This window comes from Podarcis liolepis, assembly GCF_965112155.1.
Source record: "Podarcis liolepis genome assembly, chromosome: 14".
Classification (NCBI taxonomy): domain Eukaryota; kingdom Metazoa; phylum Chordata; class Lepidosauria; order Squamata; family Lacertidae; genus Podarcis; species Podarcis liolepis.
This window is the reverse complement of record NC_139569.1, coordinates 50,353,336-50,375,326: the sequence shown is the minus strand read 5'-3', so window position 1 is coordinate 50,375,326 and position 21,991 is coordinate 50,353,336. Positions and strand designations below refer to the sequence as shown.

The window sequence follows — 21,991 nt, the reverse complement described above, 5'->3', positions numbered from 1 at the left end:
TTTGTTTCATCAGGCATTTGACTTATTTTAATTATTCTCCTAATTTTTTTGTGTATTGTCTTTGAAAAATTGTTTTTAAGTCACCTTTCTGGGAGTGGGGAGGGTTAAGAATATAACAGAAACCCTGCCAGGTCAAAGCTAGCTAGTCTGTCATTCTGTGTTCGCAGGGACCAAGCAGATACCCATGGGAAGACCACAAAGATGACGTGGGACCAGTAGCTCTTTTCCACTGGTGCCACCCAGCATTTGGTACTCAAGAGATTTACTGACTCTGATCCCGGAGGCAGCTCACAGACATAGTGATTAGTATCTGTTAATAGCCACACCCTCCATGAATTTCTTTAAACCCCTTTTGAAACTGTCCAGGCCATCACTATATCCTGTGGCAGCAAACTCCACAGTTTAACTGCATTATGCAAATAAGTACTTCCTTCTGTCCTGAATCTCCCCATGTCATTGCTGAAAGGAGGTGTATACACTCCTTCACTTATCCATGATTTAGCCAGAAATAGTTATAAAAATAATGCTAATTTCTAAAGTGCTTTCATATGCCTATGAAAGAGATGAAATAAACGCAGAATTGCAAAGTACCTTGAAGGTATAAAAAGTAAAGGGACCCCTGACCATTAGGTCCAGTCGTAGCCAACTCTGGGGTTGCGGCGCTCATCTCGCTTTACTGGCCAAGGGAGCCGGCGTACAGCTTCCAGGTCATGTGGCCAGCAGGACTAAGCCGCTTCTGGCGAACCAGAGCAGCGCACGGAAATGCCGTTTACCTTCCCACCGAAGCGGTACCTATTTATCTACTTGCACTTTGAGGTGCTTTCAAACTGCTAGGTTGGCAGCAGCAGGGACCGAGCAACGGGAGCTCACCCCGTCACGGGGATTCAAACCACCAACCTTCTAATCGGTAAGCCCTAGGCTCTGTGGTTTAACCCATAGCGCCACCCGCGTCCCTCACCAGACCCTTTATTGAGGACAATGGTGAACATATAGCTTCAAACCAGCATAAGCATTCTGTGAGAACTTTTTGCCCACCTTCAAATACTTTGGGAGGTGGAACAACTTCAAAATCCACCCAGAGTTGAGGTTAAAGGACAGCAACATTGTGGAGATATTTGGGGAGTTGATGTTTGTGACCAGAAGGGGTACATTTACATGTAATGTCGAATCATTTTGGGGCATTATGTGAATGAGTGTGGAGGAGGCTCATGTATAGCAGTTAGTAACTTCTGATCCTTGTCTGCCTGTTCAGATGAAATAAGGATTGGAAATTGCTAATGGCTGCATGAAAGAGGCGCTAGCTGCATGCGAGTTAGAGACTTCTCCACACTTCTTCACGTGATACCAAACTGTGGCACCTGAATAAACTCTTGCAGCTTCACACCAGCTCAGGTAATACTTTTGTGGACTATAGATGCTGTCTCCCCCCACCAAAAATTCTTCCTGGGAAACAGTTGGGAGTAACAAATTACTTTCCTGCCCTCCCCACTGCTTCCCACCATCACAGGGAGAACTGAAGTAGAGGCAGCTCCCCGTTTACACACGTTCAATATGTGTGTGATCGTATATATGTACATCACGCCGAATCCGGAAGTGACCCAGAAATGTCATAAATGTCTGAAATGTCACTAAAAGGGCAGGGTGGGGCAGAACACGGTGTTTGCAGGCTTTTTCAATGGGGTTCAATTATAATCGATTTCACTGACGCACGTCATAATTCCCACATAAACAGGAGGCTGCCTATACTGAATCTGGAGATGCTATGGTTATTCAAACATAGGATCTCCTTAGACCCAAGAGATTCTAATGGTTTCGTAGTTTGTTTTTCCCAGTGATGAAGAAACAAACACAACGCCTGTTATTGATCTTTTGCTGCGGTGGGTAGAGGAAGTGTACAAATAGGCTAAACAGGACGCTGGTTATCCTGAGGCTCAAACAACATGTGGTGTTGCATGAATCTTTTAAGAACCCAAAATAAAAAAATTCCTTCCAGTAGCACCTTAAAGACCAACTAAGTTAGTTCTTGGTATGAGCTTTCGTGTGCATGCACACTTCTTCAGAACCCAAAAAACTAAACAGTAACCACTAGGGGGGGTATGTTGGAAATAGGCAGTACAACTCACTACACACACACACACACACACACACACACACGACAATCATTTAAAACTGATTTGCAGATTGCACAAAATGCTGTAGTCCAAGAAGTGTTTCAGAATGGGCAATTAAAAAAATGCTGTGTGCCATTTTAGCATGTTTACCAAGATAAATACCTTGCTCTGGTAGTTCTCAATTTCTTCCTGTAGAAAAGTTTGCCATGTTATTTGCTGCAACTCCTCCCTCAAGTACTGGCAAGTTTCCATGTGTGATTTGGAAATGTTCTGTGCGAGATGTTCTAAAACAGAATGAGCAAGAAGTGGCATGCATTTTAAAAAAGGCCATTCTCAACTTTCATTGTACATGTTCTGTCTAGCCAATCATTAAACTATAGATGTTTTCAACACTAAATTTGTACACTAAATTCTAACACCCATTTCCATTTCCTTTTATTTCCATTTTTAAAAATTATCACTGATTCTCACCCCTGTAGGGGAGAGGTTACTAGGTTTGATCTGGATTCTCAGGAGATTATATTGGCTAAGTCAGTCTCTCAGCCTCAACAAATGAACATAGAAAGCCGCCTTATTCAAGAGTCAGATGATTGGTTTATCTAACCCAGTACTGGCAGTTCTGCCTTGGGGTGGTTCCAACTAAGTGTTCAGAATGGAATTTCCATGCTTTGTTTACTTGATGCTTTAAGGGCGTACACATGATGCTATCATTCAATCATCATCCTGTATTTTCCCTATTTTTTCCCTGTTTTTTCTCAAACTGCCTATTTAAAAAGCAAACTGGAAGAAGCAGAAGCTCCACAGGTAAAGATACTTTCTAGCACCACACTCCCAACTTTTTTATATGGGCAATGACTTTATGGGGAAACGAACAAATTAATCATAACATTTGCGGTGGATGACATTTCTTTAAACCTTTGTTTTTTAAAAAATATTTTGGTTACTACTCAAAAGCTTCTCCATCTCTATTTTCTGAAAATGAAAGAAATGTGTAGTGTTTTAGCACCTCTTTCATAAAAAAAATCTGGGAAATTGTTTAGAATTTTTTTTAAGGCTCATAAAATGGCACCCACCACACAGGTTATAGTGAATGTATGCTGAGCTGCAGGTGACCCTTTTCACAGCCGCAATATTCTCTCCACTTGAGTGGCCAGAACATAATGTGATGCACAATACTCCCAATAGTGTGGAAAGTCAGCTGTGATTCTGCTCATAGCTTACAATGGAAGAACAATGAATGGGTAGCACTTTGGGCCACTTGTCTAAAAGCAGCCTCTCCAGGGTCTCAGGCAGAAGCATCCCCCCCCCCCAGCACCAGCTACTAGAAACTATTTTAACTTGAAATTTCAAGGCAAAACTTCCAGTATTAGAAACCATGTGTTCTACTATAAGTTTTGAGTAATGGCCCCTGCTCAACTCAAAAGGTATGTGGTATTAACAGCACTTCACTCAAAGGGTTATTGTGATACTTTAAATATTTTCACACCTATCTACTATTATCTCATTCAATTTTTCTTTGGAAGACATTCTATGCAGCCAAAACACCAAAGAGTCTTGTGGCACCTTGAAGAGGTGGGTTCATGTATGATATGAAATGTAAAACATAGGTTTGAATTCTGATTTCTAACTGGAGTCAGCTATTTTTTTTGCCTATATATATAGCTATAGATATATATACAGCATCCAGATGTCTGGGCCAATTAGCCAACCTGGTCAGGGATGATGAGAGTTCTTCATAATATGGAGCTGGGAAAGGCACTTTTATATCAACTGTTTCTGGGTAAATAAAAAAGCTTTTTGACACATTACTAAATATTTAATGAAACGAGGGCACAAACCTTTATAATTATCATTGCAACAAATCAATGTTTGTTTACTGAAGAAAGTCCTCACAGTTTTCTACACATGCTAGACATGAACAAGTGCACTTTTGAGGAAAGCACTCATTAATAAAGATCTGTGAACATACAGTGATCTATCATTTCTTGAAGATAAAATCTATCTGTGTAATATGGATGGATAGGAATTCACAATGCTTTCAGTTTTTATAGACTGGGCTTTTAGTAATTTTCAAAAGTTTTTTCCTGTATTTCAAAAATGACACGGAAGTATAGGCTAACGAAGAACATGTACTATACTTCCTTGAATGTAATGCACACATTTTTTTGGCCAAATTACGTTGTGAAAATTAGGGTTGCGAAAATTAGGGTGCCCATTAGATTTGATGGCGTATTTACATTTGCCAGCAAATACTTTTTGGTTTCAAGGTTTTAAAAATTGAGGTGCATATTTAGATTTGCTGGGGCATTAGATTCATGTAAATATAAGATCTCTCGTGCCCACTAACTGTTTCTTTTATTTTCATCCCAGAATATGTGAAATAAGATTTCATTTTAGTGTGGAATAGGAGAGTGCTACTGCTACTTTGATAGCAAAAAAAAAAAAAAAGCACAAAAGAGGGATGGGTTGGTAAACTCTCCACTGCTCTTCATGCACAAGTTGTTATTAAGGTTCTTTTCACACATGACAGATCCTTTTCACAACTCCCAACAAAGTTGACTTCCTTTAGCTGTTACTTTGAGAGAGAACCACATCTAACTCGTCCTTAGCACGTACTAGATAACTCTCACCACAAATGGAGAAAACACAGTTTTGAGTTACCCAGATTTACCCTGGTGAGTTGCCAGTTCTGGAGCTCTTAAGGGAAGCAGACAGACAGAGCTAAACTTTTGGAGTGCAATTCTTTCCAAAGTTTTTATGTGCAAGCCCAAGTAAATGAATAGGAGCTGTGCAGGAGTACAACAGTAAGTTACGTCTCATTTTAGTAGGAGAAATATTTAGATTTTTCACATCAGACACCAAATAGTCTTGGGCTGATGTTTCTGCTACCAGTGTTTTACATTTCATTGCCATTTAACTTATTTTTTTCTGCTTTACACTCTTGGCAGGTATATGCCACCTGAATATCACACTTCATGCATCTGATAAAATGGACTTTGAAAGCATGTGCTGCAAAGAATTTATTATTCTTTAATGTGTCAAAACACTCTTTGTTACTTGGTAAGTTAGCCCTCTTTATAAAATTATTACTTCCCAATTAAACATGTGCTTTACATCATTTTCAGCTATATACTGAGGCTGGCTATTTATTAAAGAAATTAATGAATAAATAAATACTATGCTCTGGTCACTTCGGGGGGGGGGGGGAGAATCATTATACTGTAATCAAATGAAAAATTCAAGTAACTTACCATTGTTTAGTACAGTCTTGCAGATAAACAATATACCAGCCTTGCTAACTTACACAAACTTTGTAATGGGTGTCTGTGATCCAGACCCAGATCTAGCATAGTATAGAACAGTCTTTCTCAACCGTGGAGCCCGAGAGGTTCCTGAATCACAACTCCTAGCATCCCTGATCACTGTCCAGGCTGGCTAGGAATGATGGGAGTTGCAGTCCAACAACATCTAGGGACCCAAGGTTGAAAAAGGCTGGAATAGCAGTTAGACTGTTGAACAAGGATAAGAGAGGCCAGGATTAAAATCCCCTCTCCAGCCATTAGGTTCACTGGATATACTTGGGCCAGGCACTCTCTCTCTCAGTCTAGCCTACCTCTCAGGGTTGTTGCCAAGGATAAATGAGACAGTCCTTGAAGGAAAGGCGGAATAGGAATGGAAATAATAAATACAATAAAAACAACCTGTTAGTCATCTCAGGTGACTGACTAACAGCAAGTCTGGTTTGTTGGAATTCAGACCTAGACCAAGATTATGGACTTGATGAGCCCCACCAGTGCTGCCTTAGTCAAGGGGGCAATGCGCTTCCAGAAAGAGCAGCCCTCACAGTTACAGCCATACACAAAACACAAAAGGTGACATGTAGTTTCAGTGATGAAAAGCCACAAAGCCATTGTTCTTAATCCAAAGGATAGCTACTACAGCAACCACATGGAAATTTCCCCCTCTTTTGTCATTACCTAATTCTGCCATGGACACAGTAGGAGAAGTCTCTCCATTTGTAAAAGAGCAATAAGGAAAGAAGCCCGATGCAGGTGTGTAGTCACATATCGGTTCTGGTTTGATTCCATTAATATCAAGCCCCGACTGATCTGGAGAAGGCTGTATGTCTAAGTAGAAGCTGCTAACGGCAGAGTCTGCTTTGCTACCTTCAGGGGTATGCCCATCAATGTAATTACTGAGGTCATCATGCAGTTCTGTGAGCCCATTGGTAGTGATATTGTATGTTGGCGTCAATGGCTCTGCCTCGCCGGGTTGCTGTTGGTGATCTCGCTGCTGTTGCTGCATCCGGTGTTTCTGCACTTCTGCATACAAGCTGTCCCTCTGCTTTTTTGACATTCGACCAAACTTTACAGCTGAAATATATCCATAAGCAATATATTTTATCACCACCAGCTGCAGCAGTAAAATGCTATGTTAGGACACATCATATGTAAGTCTTGAGTAGCTACTAAGCAGTTCACAACATCACTACAACACACTTTTGCTTGATCCTACAGGTGAAGTCATATATTAGAAGGTGAGAAGTTAGGTATTATCCTATTGGGTCAGCCTCTTGAATAGGTAAGTCATGTGTAATATACTTAGGGCATGTATGAGCAATAGAAGAATTTAAGGAGATGGCTTTTAGGCAAACAGTCATCAGAAGGGCAATTTTAATAAGAAAAATAATGAACATGATTAGATTTCAATCGTAGGGGCAAATATATTTAATTTGCATAATAGTCTGTTCCATATTTGGGCTTCCTTGGTGCAAAATGCAGAGTTTCTTTTACTTAAGAGAAGTTATAACTTTGATGTTGGCCTGTCATCCAAGAGAGGAGTATTTAACCCTTCCTATGGTGACATCTCTTAGCAGCAGGATTTCATAGTCTCTGTACCAGTAATGGGGGAGGAAGAAGGTGGAGGGAATGTAAAGATTGGTTGGAGGAAGAAAAATACAGGACAGCCATAACGTTGTATGAATGGAATAAGGAATGTGAAAGAAAATTAAAGTAGAGCTGTCCTAGTGACACCAGTAAGAAAGGCAGGCATTTACTCTGTGTGTCGTGTGACTGTGTAAGCAGCAGCAAAACAAAACCCTGGAAGCCACCAGCTGCATCAGTCCAAAGTAAATTCAGTGACTTATGAGGCACAGTATATTTCAAGACAAATATTTTAAGAATGGGATGAGCAAGCAGAAAGCTAAGGAGTGTCGCACATACAAGACAGCTGACCTGAACTAGTAAAGCTCACCATCTCGAGACATCCCCACAGCAAGGCATTTCTGTAAACGACAGTGTTGGCAACGGTTTCTACTGGTTCGATCAATTAAACAGTTCTTCTGTCGGGGACAGGAATAGGTGGCGTTACTTTGCTGACTCCTCCTGAAAAAGCCCTGTAGCACAATGACAAAAGGCAAGAGGAAGATTTATCGATGGCTGAATCCAAAGTGGTCGCACACGACAATTGCATTGAAAGGACACCTTCTTTCAGCTAAATTCTTATCGAGCAAAAACTACCATAATCAAGTGTATATTTTTTATTCCATTTTGTTACAAAATATAAAATACTTCACAATGTATGATTATATATTTGAATAGGTTCAGTAATAAAAATTATTTCAAATACATTTTATATATAAATATGTAGCAATAATATTAGAAAATGTTAGGGCATTTCAGCTGTATCCAAATGAGGGCTGGAGAACCCATATATTTTCTCAACTGAATGTCTTGGTGAGAAATCACAGTTTTTAAGAGATGAAAGTGATTTAAAGAGGCATTGCTTCCCATTGTATACACACAATTGCCCCAAAATGACTCTGTAGGACTTTGACACTATACAAACAGCAGCAACCTAAAAGAGGCAAAGCAGAGATAAGCTTACACACACCACTGCTTCTTCCTCTTGCCTGTCATGCCTGCTGTTATGCAGATGGAGTCCAGATAGAAGTCCTTACTGAAGAAACTTAACAAAATGCTGTATAATTTGAAGAGAAACACAGAGGTTTAGTCTCTCTTCCCTCAGGTCTTCTACATAGCAGGAAGACATATTCAACTCAACTTACTGAGGATAAGCTGCCTCAAAACTACACATCTCATCAGAGCACACGTTACTGCAGTCAGGATCATGCCACTGACTGGTTGCTAATTGACATCTCTCCCTGTCCCACTCATGGCTAGTTGCCTGTAAGTAACCCTTAGGTTGCACACCGAATGATCTCTGCTGTTGCACTTCCAACAGTTGCTTTCCCCCTCCTTGCCCACAGCTACCACAAAACAGCTGGCCTTCTGGATCATTTTCCTGAGGGCCACACACCTCCTTCAGACACGGCTCGCTCAGCCCAAAGGACAGGCTCCCCAGTGTATCCAGCCTTAGGGGTGGTGGACTGCTGAGGATCAGGGGAGAAATGAACTGATTGTGAAAGGTCAAATCCAGCGACAGCCACAACACTGTTTTCACTACCAGAGCTGAGAGCAAAACCGGATTTGATTGGGACTGACAAATATCTGACCAATTTAAGGGTATTGTGTTTTCGTTTATGCCACTATAAATACTGAAAACATGGTATGAATGACACACAAATCAGCAGTGGTTTAGGTTGGAAAAAATACACACCGATAATGCCCCCAACAGATTAAATCTTACAAAGTGTGCCTTTCATTTCCTAGTCAGTCTGAATGTACAGTTTCTAAAAAAACCAAATTTAATGGCATTAATGGGAGTTTTCATAAAACCTATTAATAGCATCAGTGAAGTGTTCTGTTTAGTTTCCTTCTTCAAAGAAGAAATAAATAAATGTTCATCCATGTCTTGTGAGTGGCAGTTAATGCTCCTCTCACCATTGGTTTCTGAGCCTGCCAGAAACTTGAACTACTAAGCTCATATTTTGTCTTTTGACAATTTTCATTTAATGAATTGATTCCTACAGTTCATTAACATGCCCACTTCTGTATACACATATGTCTTAATTAGCTGCTCATTGGCTGTTTAATTACAAGAAAACAGCTGACAGCTGCCTTGTTGCATCCTAATGACAGACACTCTGGAAGGGATACACACCAGTCTGTGACAGCAAAGATTTATTCATAATACCATGATTTATTGCTAACACTTACACATTTCCACGTATCATTACACTTTGCAATATTCTAGTAATTGCCAATTAGGAATCAGAGAATTGGTCTCCCCTGGCCGCCCCCCCCCCTACCCTCTCATTCTTTTGCATTTTATAAACTGAACTCACTAAATTTATTTTTAAAACAAACAAAAATCAAAAACACACACATTCTGACTGTAGAAATCTGCATTCTTGCTCTCATAAATTTGGGGTTATATAGCAAATAGTTTTTAAGTATTTTACTCAGAATCCTTGATTCCAGGTGGGTGGAACATCAGTGACTGTTTATTGCTGTGATTCTGGAGCAGTTTGCTTCAGTTTTGAATGGTCTTACTATTTTTACGAGTATCCTAGCTTTTGTCAGGCATTCAATATGTATTTGTGAAAGGGCTGTGAAGGGTTGTATGCATACAGACATCTAGGTGTTAGGACTAGGCTGTCTGTCAGAGCCCCTTCACACATGCAAGAAGGCCTGAAGAGGACTCCTGTGGTTCACTATTGTGAGTTTAACCTTTACAAAACAAGACTGCATATTTAAGTAATATCTTTATGTTTTGATAGTTAAGATAGCCAGACAAACAAACAAAGTATGCGCTCTTACAAGAGCATAAGAAGTGCCTTCGTGGATCAGACCAGAGGCAGTAACTGCTCCATCTTCTTCTCACCTTCTCACCCAGCTGAGTGGCTGGTTTATTGTGACACGAATCTCTGTAGGCAATAGCCCGGCTGAAAGTTTCATGCAGCAAATGGGCCAGGTGGATTGCCTATGCATCTCTTATTCTTAATCCCCTTTATCCCGTGGAGCACTATCCATCAAATCAATATCCGTGGGATTGAAACCCCCAACTGGAAGAGCATCTTTTCCCTGGCATGATTGTTGCCATAGACAAAATTCCAGGCATGTTTGCAAACCATGCAAACATTATTATTATTATTATTATTATTATTATTATTATTATTATTATTAGGCCTCCCAAGTGAAATGCAGCAAAAAACAATTTTACTGCCACAGAAGTCTAGTAAGGGCAGTCCTCCTTGCCAGAAGAAATGGAGCATGTTTTCAAATACCAAATAAAAAACCCAGTATGAACAGTGAATGTGTAATGCACCAAACTTCTAGAAACTAATTCAATGGTTCCCAATTAGGGGTGCAGCCCCATCCCTTGCCTCCCCCCAACTATTTTTTGCCATTTTTGCATGGTAATATCACAAATTTTATGGTCTGTTTTACCACTGTGCGATTTTTCAATATTGGCAAAAATCAGTTTTGAAATCACACCTCAGTAACAATTTTGACCCGGCAATACGCAGGAATATATTGCTCCTCACGCGAGGGGGAACAGGGCAGCCGATTTCAAGGCACTGCCAATATCACACAATTATCTCAGCCAGATCTGAGCTGACGTCACTTCAAGGCACTGTAGCACTACCTTCTCCTGGAAAGCAGCAGCAGCAGCCACAATGGATGTGTATCTTCACCAGCTGCCACCACTGGCTGCCCAGCTGCCTATCCCCCCCCAAAAAAAACCATGTTGTGGAGGTGACTCCGCTCCCCCCCCCACCCCAAAAAATATCTGTGGCTGCTCCTTCCCTCATCCCCACACCTGATCTCCAATTTCAGACACTGTGATGTAACGGAATATTGCGATGTTTAGCTGCTGGTATATCACAATGTTGAAAATGAGGTATTTCTCAGCCCAAGTCTGTTTTCAGTATACCTAAAATCATTTGCTTATTAGGGGCTACCCCACATTTTGTTCAAAAAATTGTTTTGCAGAGGTAACTACCATAGAGTCAGCAGCGTAGTAAGCTGCTGGGGCACTTGGGGCAGGGCGTGCCGCCCATGGGGACGGGGCAAGCTGGGGCAGCGCTGCTGAGCGGCAGTGCGCATGTAGCCTCCCTCCAGCAGGAGGGTGCCTCCGGCGATTGCCACGGTGTGGCAGCTCTGGCCCCTGCAATCACTCGGCTGAGAGGGAGGTGGCAGGTGAACGCAAGCCCCACACTGCTTTTTTGGGCAGCGCGGTGCCTGCAGATGCCGCAGCCATCACATCACCCCCAGGAGAGATGCCGGGCTCAGGTGTGCTGCAGGTCCAGCGCTGCTTGCAGGGCCAGCACATGACAGTTGTATCCTTCTCAGCCACTCTCTAGCAGCTGGTGGAGGGACGCAGGAGCTCAGCGCACTAAGAGCCAGCCCTGGGCCGTGCTGCTTTAGGGAGCGGAGTGCCGGGCTCTGGGGTGCTTGGACTTGTGCTTCACTTTGGGCTCCAGTGTGCTGCCCCCAGGATAAGTGCTGCCCAGGGTGCCCCGCCCCCTAGCTATGCTAGGGCATAGAGTTATCAAAATTTCAGGGGGTCCATAGCTTGGCTTTTGAAAAATAGGGGGTCCTCAGTAATTCGCTAATTGGGAAACACTGATCTAACCTATGTAGCCAGGAGCTGATAGACTTGCTGTGATTGACATGGTGAATAACAAGCCCCCCCCCCACGCCCCACATACAATCCTGCACATATATAATGCACTAGACCACGGGAAGCATTAAAGTCTGTGGAAGTCTTGCCAGGGGAAGGCTGGAGCAGGGAAGCAACAGCGCTGTGATAACAGGGGATTCCGGTTCAGAAATAAGTTTCAGGAGAGCAGTGAGGGAACAGACTAGCCCAGGTGGTGAGGCTGCTGGGAAAACTGCTGGGAATCAAGGAAGAGGCAGAGGGCATTACATTAATGATGGGATTAGTCAGTTTTTTAATTATTTGTTATTATTGGCCATCACAATATAAATCACAAACAGAAAGGCAGTCCAAGAGTATGTTAAACATAAATTTTTAGAGCTGCAAATTGCATTTAAAATGGCAAAGCTCCCAACATCATTTGGACCTTTAAATAAACCCTTGGCAGTGAACATTTTTAGTCTTATGAGGTCAAAATAAGTAGCACATAATCTTCTTGCTGCTCATGCACATAAAGCTGCTCTATAGGTAGCTAGATCTACATCAGTCCCAAATCATCTCATTTTGAAATGAGATAACTTTGTAACTTTGAAATGAATAGTGAAATCTGTCCCTAGGTGAACTATATAAAAGGCAGTACAGGATATGCAATTTATTTGATGTGACTTGATCAGCACACGTATCTTCTGGTCATCTTCTGGTCTGTTAAAGAATTTACTAGTCAGATATTTAAATTCCAAGCTGAGTAAAACACATGTCTAACAGGAAGAAAAGTTCTTTCTAGCAGATCAGCAGCCCTTTTATAGCTGGATTTAATTTTAATATGCCAGTTTAATTTTAATTGACTTCAAATATATGCAGACTTTTAAAGTCCATTTCGGCATCTTCAGCAAAAATTGCATTACTGATCTTCAAGTCATCAATGTCCTAAGATGACCTTACAGGGGGAACTGCATAACTCAATATCAAATTGCTACAACAGGCGCAGTCTTCTCTATGCTACAGTTCTAAATGTGATTAGCAACCATGTTATGGTTTAAAACAATTAAATACCAGGTGTGGAGGTGGGAGAGCAATCACAGCACAACAGGGAATTTGAAGCCTTCCCTCTCAGTGAAAATCCCCCTATCCAGCAGCAATTAGCATTAAAACAAGCCTTCCATGATCAGATAAAGGCAGCAGCAGTCTTTGGCAGATGAACCTTTCCCTGCTATAATGCCTAAAAATTTGCACAGGAACGCACCAAAAGCAGCAGAACAGAACCAGACAGGAGGATGTGCAACATTTTAAACAAACAAAATCTGGGTTATCATTGTGCAAGCTGCAGTTAATTTTGTAAATTGAGCTGCAAATTGATTTTATTCGCTTCTGCTGGAAAATATATATTTAATGTGTATTTTTTGTGTTTTTATAAATAATAATAATAACAACAATAACAATAATAATAATAATAACAACAATAATAATTTGTTTATACCCTGCCCATCTGGCTGAGTTTCCCCAGCCACTCTAGACTTTCAACATATATTTGAACTAGTTTTGCACATTTTCCCTAACTGCACTGGTGTTGTGTACCATCTGTACATCATCTTCATGTAATTCTCCTTCAATAGGGAACAGTCTGTAAATTTTAAGTCAGTTTTCCATAATTTAACCCAATCTTCCATCATAATGTTGTGCCCTACATCTTGTGCCCATTTAATCATAACTGATTTTACCTCTTCATCTTTCGTCTCCCATTCTAATAGTATGCTGTATGCGGCCTTCAGTAGTTTCACTTTCCCTTCAATCACTTCCGTTTGAAACCTAGATCTAGTATAATGAAATCCTTTCTTGCTGTCTTCTTTATGTGTTTCATATAGTTGTCGATAATGCAACCAACTCTGAAATATTGTGTTTCATCTCATTTTGTAAGCTGACCAAGGAATGTGTGTTGAAGGATGGCCGTACAAGTCTAGTAATAAAGTATTTTTTTTTTAAGGTACTACAAGGGGCAACAAAAGTACTGAAGGTCTTTACACATTTTGAGCAAATTTGTCAATGAAGAAACCTGCAAATTCAAAAATTATTTTCCAATGGTTATTTCTGTTAAAATAATAAATAATAATAATAAATTTTATTTATATCCCGCCCTCCCCAGCCGAAGCCGGGCTCAGGGCGGCTAACAACACTAAAATAGTGCAAAAACAGCAATTAACTTGAATAACTTTGGGAACCAAAATGGCTTCAATGAATCTTTCTTTATTGCAGGAATATGAGGTGTATTGTGGAAAGTGAAGGCTATGTGGACTTAGGAATATGATTGAACTGGTCTCCACTCGTCATGAAAGTGTCAGCCAAACAATCCTGAAGAAGATATTCCATAACTAAGACCACCACTGAAGGTCCCTGTGAATGTGGAGGTGCCCAGAGAAGGATCTCCACCCTAGATCTTGCCTTTGGGGCATATTCATAGAATAGAATGATAGAATCATAGAACTGGAAGGGACGCCCAGGGTCATTAGTCCAAGCCCCTGCAATGCAGGAGATGGCTATTCAACCTCTGCTTAAAAACCTCCAAGGAAGGAGAGTCCACCACCTCGCAAGGGAGAGCACTCCACTGCCTAACAGCTCTTACTGTCAGAAAGTTTTTCCTGATGTTCAGTCAGAATCTCCTTTCTTGTAACTTGAAGTGATGGGTTCAAGTCCTACCCTCCAGAGTAGGAGAAAACAAGCCTGCTCCATCTTCCACGTGGCAGCCCTTGAGATATTTGAAGATGGCTATCATATCTCCTCTTTTCCAGGCTAAACATACCCACCCCCTTCAAGCACTCCTCATAAGGTTTAATTTCCAGACCCTTGATCATCTTGGTTGCCTTCTTCTGCAGACGTTCCAGCTTGTCAACATGGTTGCTATATTGTGGGGCCCAGAATTGGACACAGTATTCCAGGAGTGGTCTGACCAGGGCAGAAGAGAATGGTACTATTACTTCCCTTGATCTGGACACTATACTTCTGTTGATTCAGCCTTGAATAGTGTTAGCTTTTTTGCTGCTGCATCACACTGTGGACATGTTCAGCTTGACCCCTAGATCCTTTTCACAGATACAGCTAGTAAGCCAAGTGTTCCCCATCCTATATGTGTGCATCTGGTTCTTCCTGCCTAAGTGCAGAACCTTACCTTTGTCCTTATGGAACTGCGAGGGGAGAAAGGTTTTCTGCTGGCCATCAGGCAATGGCTTTTTCCACCTGCCTTGGCCTACCCTCCAGCCCTGGAAGCCTTCATAAGAGAGCTGTTCCAGAGGAAGAACTGGGAGGGGAGAGAGATCTGTAAGCTCCTTATGAACCCACACCAGTTTCCTTAATGCCTCCCACTTTTCTTTCCTGATGGAATTGTCTGCATTTGGGCCTTCGATATTTCTCCTTTTAGAAACGCCCATCCATTCTGGACTCCTTTAGCCTTGCGTATTTCTGACCACAGGATCACACCCAGGAGCTCCTTCAGCTTTTTAAAAATTGGCCTTCTTAAAGTCCAGAGTGCGTGTCTGACTACACTCAGCTTTCCATTGCCAGGAGGGCATGATTGCTTCCTCCCAAGTTTCTGAGTACTTCCACTTCATCAGTCAGTTCTTCCCTGTTTGTGAGGATCAGGTCCAGGATAGATGACCCCCTTGTCTTCCACCATTTGGGAAGTGAAATTGTCAATGAAGGAATGGAGGACTTTGTCAGAACCTACATTCTTGACAGAGTTTGAAGACTCCCTCTCATTTTTGAATATTTGGTAATCTGCTCTAGGAAGGTATCACCCAAGACCTCAGTCTGGCTTGACGGTCAATCTGCTTTCTATGTTCCAGATCATGGATTTCTTCATAAGTGTACACATCCTTTACATATAATGCTACTTCTCCCTTTCTATTTGGTCTATTCCTTTTGAAACAGTTATACAAGCCAATTTCTACGTTTCAGTCATGAGTCTCTTCCCACCAGGTTTCAGTAATGCCTATCAGGTCATATTTGCCATCCTGTATTAAAAGCTCCAACTCATCTTCTTTGTTTCCCATACCCTGTGCATTTGTGCAGAGACAACTGAAACCATGAGTTGTTCCCTCCAGTTGCTTCCCTCTTGTAGTTTCCTGCCCTTTAGTAGGTTTCTGGAGCACCACCTCAGCTTCCTGTGCATCAGTGAAATTATCCCCCATACCAGGTGCTCTTCTGTCATCTGTAATGTTGTCTCCCTCCCCCTCAAGATCTAGTTTAAAGCTCTCCTGATCAGATTCTCAAGACTCTTGGCAAACACATTCTTGCCAACTGCCAGAAGTCCTTCCTCAAGGAAACAAGAGGCCATGATCCAAGAAGCCAAACCTTTCCTGATGACACCACTTTCAATACTGTTTGTGCCTGCATAAGTGCTGGGGTAGTCACACCACCTAATTTCCAATCAGTGACTATCCAATAACTTCCTGCTGAAATCCAATTTATTTATTTTTTGTCTTCGTTTTGTTGTAATTTAGGCCCTCCAGACAGCAATGATGTGGTAGCAGTGGGGAAGCCTCACAGAACAAAGAGAACAAATCCGCCACTAATGGACTATTATTGTGACAAGAATATGCTACAGAATACACCCACAATAAAGCATCAGTCTAGGGCAACCCTAAGTTCCTAAACAGGTACCTATTTGGGTCTTTAAAGCTATAAGTACAATGTGAATTTAGACAAGTGTCCTTTAGTGGAGAAAAACACAACAATGCTTAAAAATGTGTCTATGGTGGTTTATTGATAATTAGTGTCAACTAGCAAACATGTAATCTTGCAAAAAGACTCATTTCCAAGTCCAAGATTGAACACACTTTTTGACTCTCATATATAACTTTTTTAATATATATAAAGCTTACCTTACAGCCCTCACAGGTAATGACACCATAATGGATTCCTGATGATTTGTCTCCACAGATCTTGCATGGAATAATTTCAATTTGAGCTGCAACAAAAGCACACAACCAGTTAATTATATTTTCTTTTAAACACCTTAGAAAAGCATTCCCTGATCAGCATTTGTACAATGAAAACTAATAACCTGCTCAACATTCTACCGCATTAACTATTCATTGCTGAACTGTGAGGGTCCCCCTAGGGCCTTGTACTAATTTATGGTTACTTGTTATATAATAGCTTTCAGGTTATTAAAATGGGTCATTTGAGAAAGTACTTAAAAACTCACAACGTCAGATTTAGCATTTTAAAACCAAGAGGCATTGGACCCAAGAGTTTCTGCTTTGGCCAAAAAAAAAAAATGCACTGCATCACATGGGAAGATTCTGCATACAGCATAAACCAGTTGTCAGCTGGCACCCGCCTGTCTTGGGAGACAGCGGAGGAGTGCGTCTTCAAAGGCGAAGTCAAGCTGTCGGTAGGTTGCGGCGTCTGCTGTGGCTGTAGAGGCTGATGTGAGAGAGACATGCTATGTTGCAGCGGAAGCAGATTAAGGCATCCAGCTGTGCTGCTGCAGACGCACCATGCCTTTCTCTCTCTGTGTGTTCCTCCCAGCGGTCATTTCTTCTCTATTCATTGCCATGGACTTGGCTACCTGTCTCCAGGCGCTGAGATCATCTGCAAGGGATTCCCACATGGCAGGATTGACGTTGCCAGCCTTCATGTCACATTTGCAGATATCTTTGTAACACAGAGTTGGTCTGCCAATTGGCCTGCTGCCAGAAGCCAGCTCCCCATAGAGCACATCCCTGGGAATCCTGTCATCTTCCATTCTGTGGACATGACCAAGCCAGCGTAGACGTCACTGAGACAGGAGTGCAAACCTGCTAGGGATGTGGGCTTGGGAGAGCACATCTTTGCCTGGAATTCTGTCCTGCCATGTGATTACCCCAAATACTCCTGATGCAGTGAATGTGGAAAGTGTTGGTTGTAAGTTGCCCACAACTCATTTCCATAAAGCAGCATGCTTATCAAGCAAGTCTGGTAGACCTTCATCTTGGCATTGGACATTAGCATCACATTCTCCCATACCCTTTTGGTGAGGAAAGCCATTGCCATAGCTGCCTTGCCAATACACTTGTCCAGCTCAGTGTTGATGACAAGATTGCTGGTTATGGTGGAACCCAGACAGTCAAAATTGTCTACCACTTCAAGTGTGTGCTCATCAAAGCTGAAGTGTGGGGTGCTGGTGACATCCTGGTCTTCATCAGACTGCAGGAAAGTCCGAACTCCCTGCGGGCTTGGGCAAAAGAGTTGATGGGTCTCTGTAGAGCTTCTTCGGAGTGTGCTGTCAAGGTGGTGTCATCTGCAAACAACATCTCTCGGATAAAGATCCACCACACTTTTGCCTTGGCATGGAGATGTGCAGGTAGAACAGAACCCCATCTCTCCTTGTATGGATGTATAAAGTAATCTATTGCAGGGCAATTCCTGACACATTTATTCTTTGACACGTTCATTCTTTGGCGAAAAATTACCGTATTTTTCGCCCTATAGGACGCACTTTTTCCCCTTCCAAAAATGAAGGGGAAATGTGTGTGCGTCCTATGGGGCGAATACAGGTTTTCGCTGAAGCCTGGAGAGCGATGGGGGTCAGTGCGCACCGACCCCTCTCGCTCTCCAGGCCTCAGGAAGCTATCTGCTAGCCGTGGGAGAGCTGCGCAAAGTTGCGCAGCTCTCCCACAGCTAGCTGAGCTCAGCACGCCCCAGGCTTCGGGCTTCGCGCAGCTCTCCCACGGCTTGCAGATAGCAGCCTGTTCAGGGGCGGGGTCGGGGGAAGCTCGGGCTTCCCTCGCCCCAGCCCCGCACCTGGGGGAAAAATAATTCCCCCCCTTTATTTCCCCCCGAAAAAAAACTAGATGCGCCCTATGGGCCGGTGCACCCTATGGGGCGAAAAATACGGTAAGATGCAAAAGTAACTGCCTAGTTATGGTTGAGCGGGACGCGGGTGGCGCTGTGGGTAAAACCTCAGCGCCTAGGGCTTGCCGATCGCATGGTCGGCGGTTCGAATCCCCGCGGCGGGGTGAGCTCCCGTCGTTCGGACCCAGTTCCTGCCCACCTAGCAGTTCAAAAGCACGTCAAGTGCAAGTAGATAAATAGGGACCGCTTTATAGCGGGAAGGTAAACGGCGTTTCCGTGTGCTGCTCTGGTGCCAGCTCACCAGAGCAGCTTCTTCACGCTGGCCACGTGACCCGGAAGTGTCTCCAGACAGCGCTGGCCCCCAGCCTCTTAAGTGAGATGGGCGCACAACCCTAGAGTCAGACACGACTGGCCCGTATGGGCAGGGGTACCTTTACCTTTTAGTTATGGTCACCACAACAATATGTCTAGGCACATTTTCCTCCTACAAGATTATGAATCAAATGATGACAAGATGAGAGAGCTAGCTGAAGATAGAATAAATGCTGTGCACAAAAGACAAATTCTTTAAAACAGAAGCAGTCAAATGGGAAAGCAGTCTAGCAGTTTTATTCTAGCAAATGTGAAAACCAATCCTCTTTTACAAAATTACAGGGGTAATTTGCCAAAACCTGTATCTTTATAAATTTCTCAACAACTTTGCGTAGATAATTTATTTGGTTCTTTCTGCAATTTGTGGTATTTGAAGGGTTGAAACCAGCCATACCAAAACAGGCCATACAGAGGGCTCAGTGGGACTTAATTTTAGGCATGTAGAGGACAGTAACATCCAGTGAACTTCATGGCCAAGTGAGGCTTTGAACCCGGGTCTCCCACGTTCTAGTCCTACAGGCACTCTAACCACTACACCACACTGGCTCTCACTAGGGTGAACCTTTTCCTTTCAGTTTGCAAAATCACAGCTTCTGTGAGAGGTGGAGCTGCCAGTGAAGGACATTGTCTCATTCTGTCCATCATGCCCACATAACATGATTATTTTTAAAGTTCTAATGTTTTTATTTCTACAAGGGAAAGAACATCCCTGTAAACGGTGCAGGAGCACACACAAATCTTAAAAAACTAGGGTGATGCTCTACCATTAAAAAAATCCAGCATTATAACTTGAAGTCGGCTGTGATATATGATCCAATATAAAAACTAGCAGTGATCTACCACCCAGGGATTGGTGCAGAGTGGGTGGGTGATGGCTGCTTCTCCTGAGGGGGCAGGGATGGGTGCACCGTGGGCAGACACGCACTGACAGGGCAGGGGTGGGTGCATGCGCAGCGTCAAAATAGCTCCTCCCAACGTCTCCAGTGGAGGGTGGGTGGTGATCGACTAGAATTCATTGCAGGATCTACTCGTCGATCGGGACTGACGCGTTGGACATGTCTGCTTTCAAGAGATGTGGTGACAAGAATTGCACACAGTATTCCAAGTGCAGCTGCACCATAGACTTGTATAAGGCTTTTATGATATTTCCAGTTCCATTTCCAGTCATTTTCCAAAAGCTGGGTCAACTTCTTAATTGAGCTATCCACTGGGACCCTCAGCTGGGTCAGCCACCACCAGCTCAGACCTCATTAGCATATATGTAATGTCAGGCTATTTTGCCCCAGCATGCATCACTTTACACTTGTTAACACCAAATCAGATTTATCATTTTAATACTCATTCACCCAGTTTGGAGAGATCCTTTTGGAGCACCTCACAGCCACTTTTAGTTAAAAACTACCACAGACAACTTGGTGTCATCAGCAGACTTTGCTAACTCATCTCCCGGAAAGGCTAGACTTGGGTTCACAAAGCAGACGACACACTAGGGCTGGGCGATATCAGGTTTTCAATATCGCAATGTATCGCCAGGCTCTCCTGCCCAGCCACTTGCAAAGCACGCAACTGCAAATCTTGACTTGGGCACTAGGTGGCAGCCCTGAGCTGAAAAAAGTGACTGGTGACGGGTTAATTTCGAACACTGCTTGCACCTCTTGGAGATTTGGGTGATGTGGAACAATAAGTAAATAATCCTTTCCTGTATTCCCTGTTATGCTACTGCTAAATTTGTATTGTGTTCTGCTTTTCCCCCCAAAATGTGCCTGGTGTCCTTTTCCCTGGCCAGCTCCACAACAGCCTGGGGTCACTCCACAACAGCCTGGGGTCACAAGTCATCTAATAAACCCCACGCCAGATGTTCCTGCCCCTACTATTTGCCTTGTGAATGCAAATACATGTTTCTGGTCTGATGAATGTAAAAGGTGCTTGCTACTTTTCCTTTTAAAAAAAAACCAGGAAGGGGTAATTAGGGTGTTTTCCCACTTATCAGTTTCATCTTTTGCATGCAAATAAGTGCTTGCTCAAATCGTTTTCACATGCAAACAAGACACAGTGAGAAATGCAGTGTCTGTTCAAAACAGGACATGGCATAGATAAGGACAGAAATTTCCAGCTTTGTTTCGCTATTACTGAGTTAGAGCTAATGGGCCCAAGTCCACCCACTCCAGAAATGAGCGTGGATTGCAACGCAGCACTGCTTAGTCAACCACAACTCAATCAAACTGGATTGTTATTATTGAAACAGTAACATTTTCCAAGCTACACTGAGGATACTTGAATTGATAAGGCATAAACAAACATATTGCTTGTGTACTGTGTACTGCATATGAAATTTAATGTACCAGTGGACAAGTTACTGTAGTTCTATGTTGTTCTCGCATTTACATGAAAACCAATAAATTATTTGGAAAGAAATATAACTTCATTCTAGGTAAAATAATAATGATAATATAATGTTAGATGAAAATTAGCCTGAATCATAGTTCCAATATGCCTAGTTGGAGTATAGGCTTATTTCAATTCACAGATTATTATTTTTTCTAAATATATATTTACAGAGGCACTCTCACACTAGAATTCTTACAGTCTTTATGCAATGGGCGCGAGGGAAATCATCAGATTCTAAAGGACCCACTTGGAGTATACTGGTTACTTCTGGCAAGGAGAGAGATGCCACCAGCCACTCACCCTCCAAGCAAACCCTTACTTTTTCTTCAACAGAGAAAGAAGACACTACCAGGGGTCTGCAACCTTTAAGACAAAAAGAGCCACGTGGACCCGTTTCCAAAGAAAAAAACAACTGGGAGCCGCAAAACCGGGAAGGTGACATTGGGACGGTGCGTGACTAAAACACGCACCGCCCCCATGCAACGTCACAGCCATACAGCGCCCGCGATGGTGGGGAGTGTCGGGGCGCACAATGCGCCTCCTCCCCTCGCTAGTATCCGCCCCGGAGCTGCGGCAAAGGTGTAAAAGAGCCACATGCGGCTCCGGAGCCGCGGGTTGCAGACCCCTGCACTAGACAATAGAGCTGCTCTCTTAAATACAGGGGGAAAGTGGCCAGATATAAAAGACAGAAGAAAGCAAAACCGGGTCCCATGTGCCTGACTTCGTTC

General features: G+C 42.7%; 1 protein-coding gene across 8 annotated transcripts in view; it reads right to left on the bottom strand.

The window, feature by feature from the left end:
* RORA (RAR related orphan receptor A) overlaps positions 1-21,991 on the bottom strand; it is a gene marked incomplete at its 5' end in the record, with an annotated part of 361,111 nt that overhangs the window by 24,186 nt on the left and 314,934 nt on the right. For 7 of the 8 annotated variants that reach the window (XR_014519226.1, XM_083475828.1, XM_083475833.1 and 4 more), the window contains 4 exons: positions 2,274-2,395; positions 6,089-6,484; positions 7,365-7,506; positions 16,547-16,632. Coding sequence is in view for 7 of the 8 variants with exons in the window: in XM_083475828.1 (XP_083331954.1) it covers positions 2,274-2,395; positions 6,089-6,484; positions 7,365-7,506; positions 16,547-16,632 (746 nt within the window). The remainder of the gene's footprint in view (positions 1-2,273; positions 2,396-6,088; positions 6,485-7,364; positions 7,507-16,546; positions 16,633-21,991) is intronic. The other variant, XM_083475831.1, reaches the window with a different exon arrangement.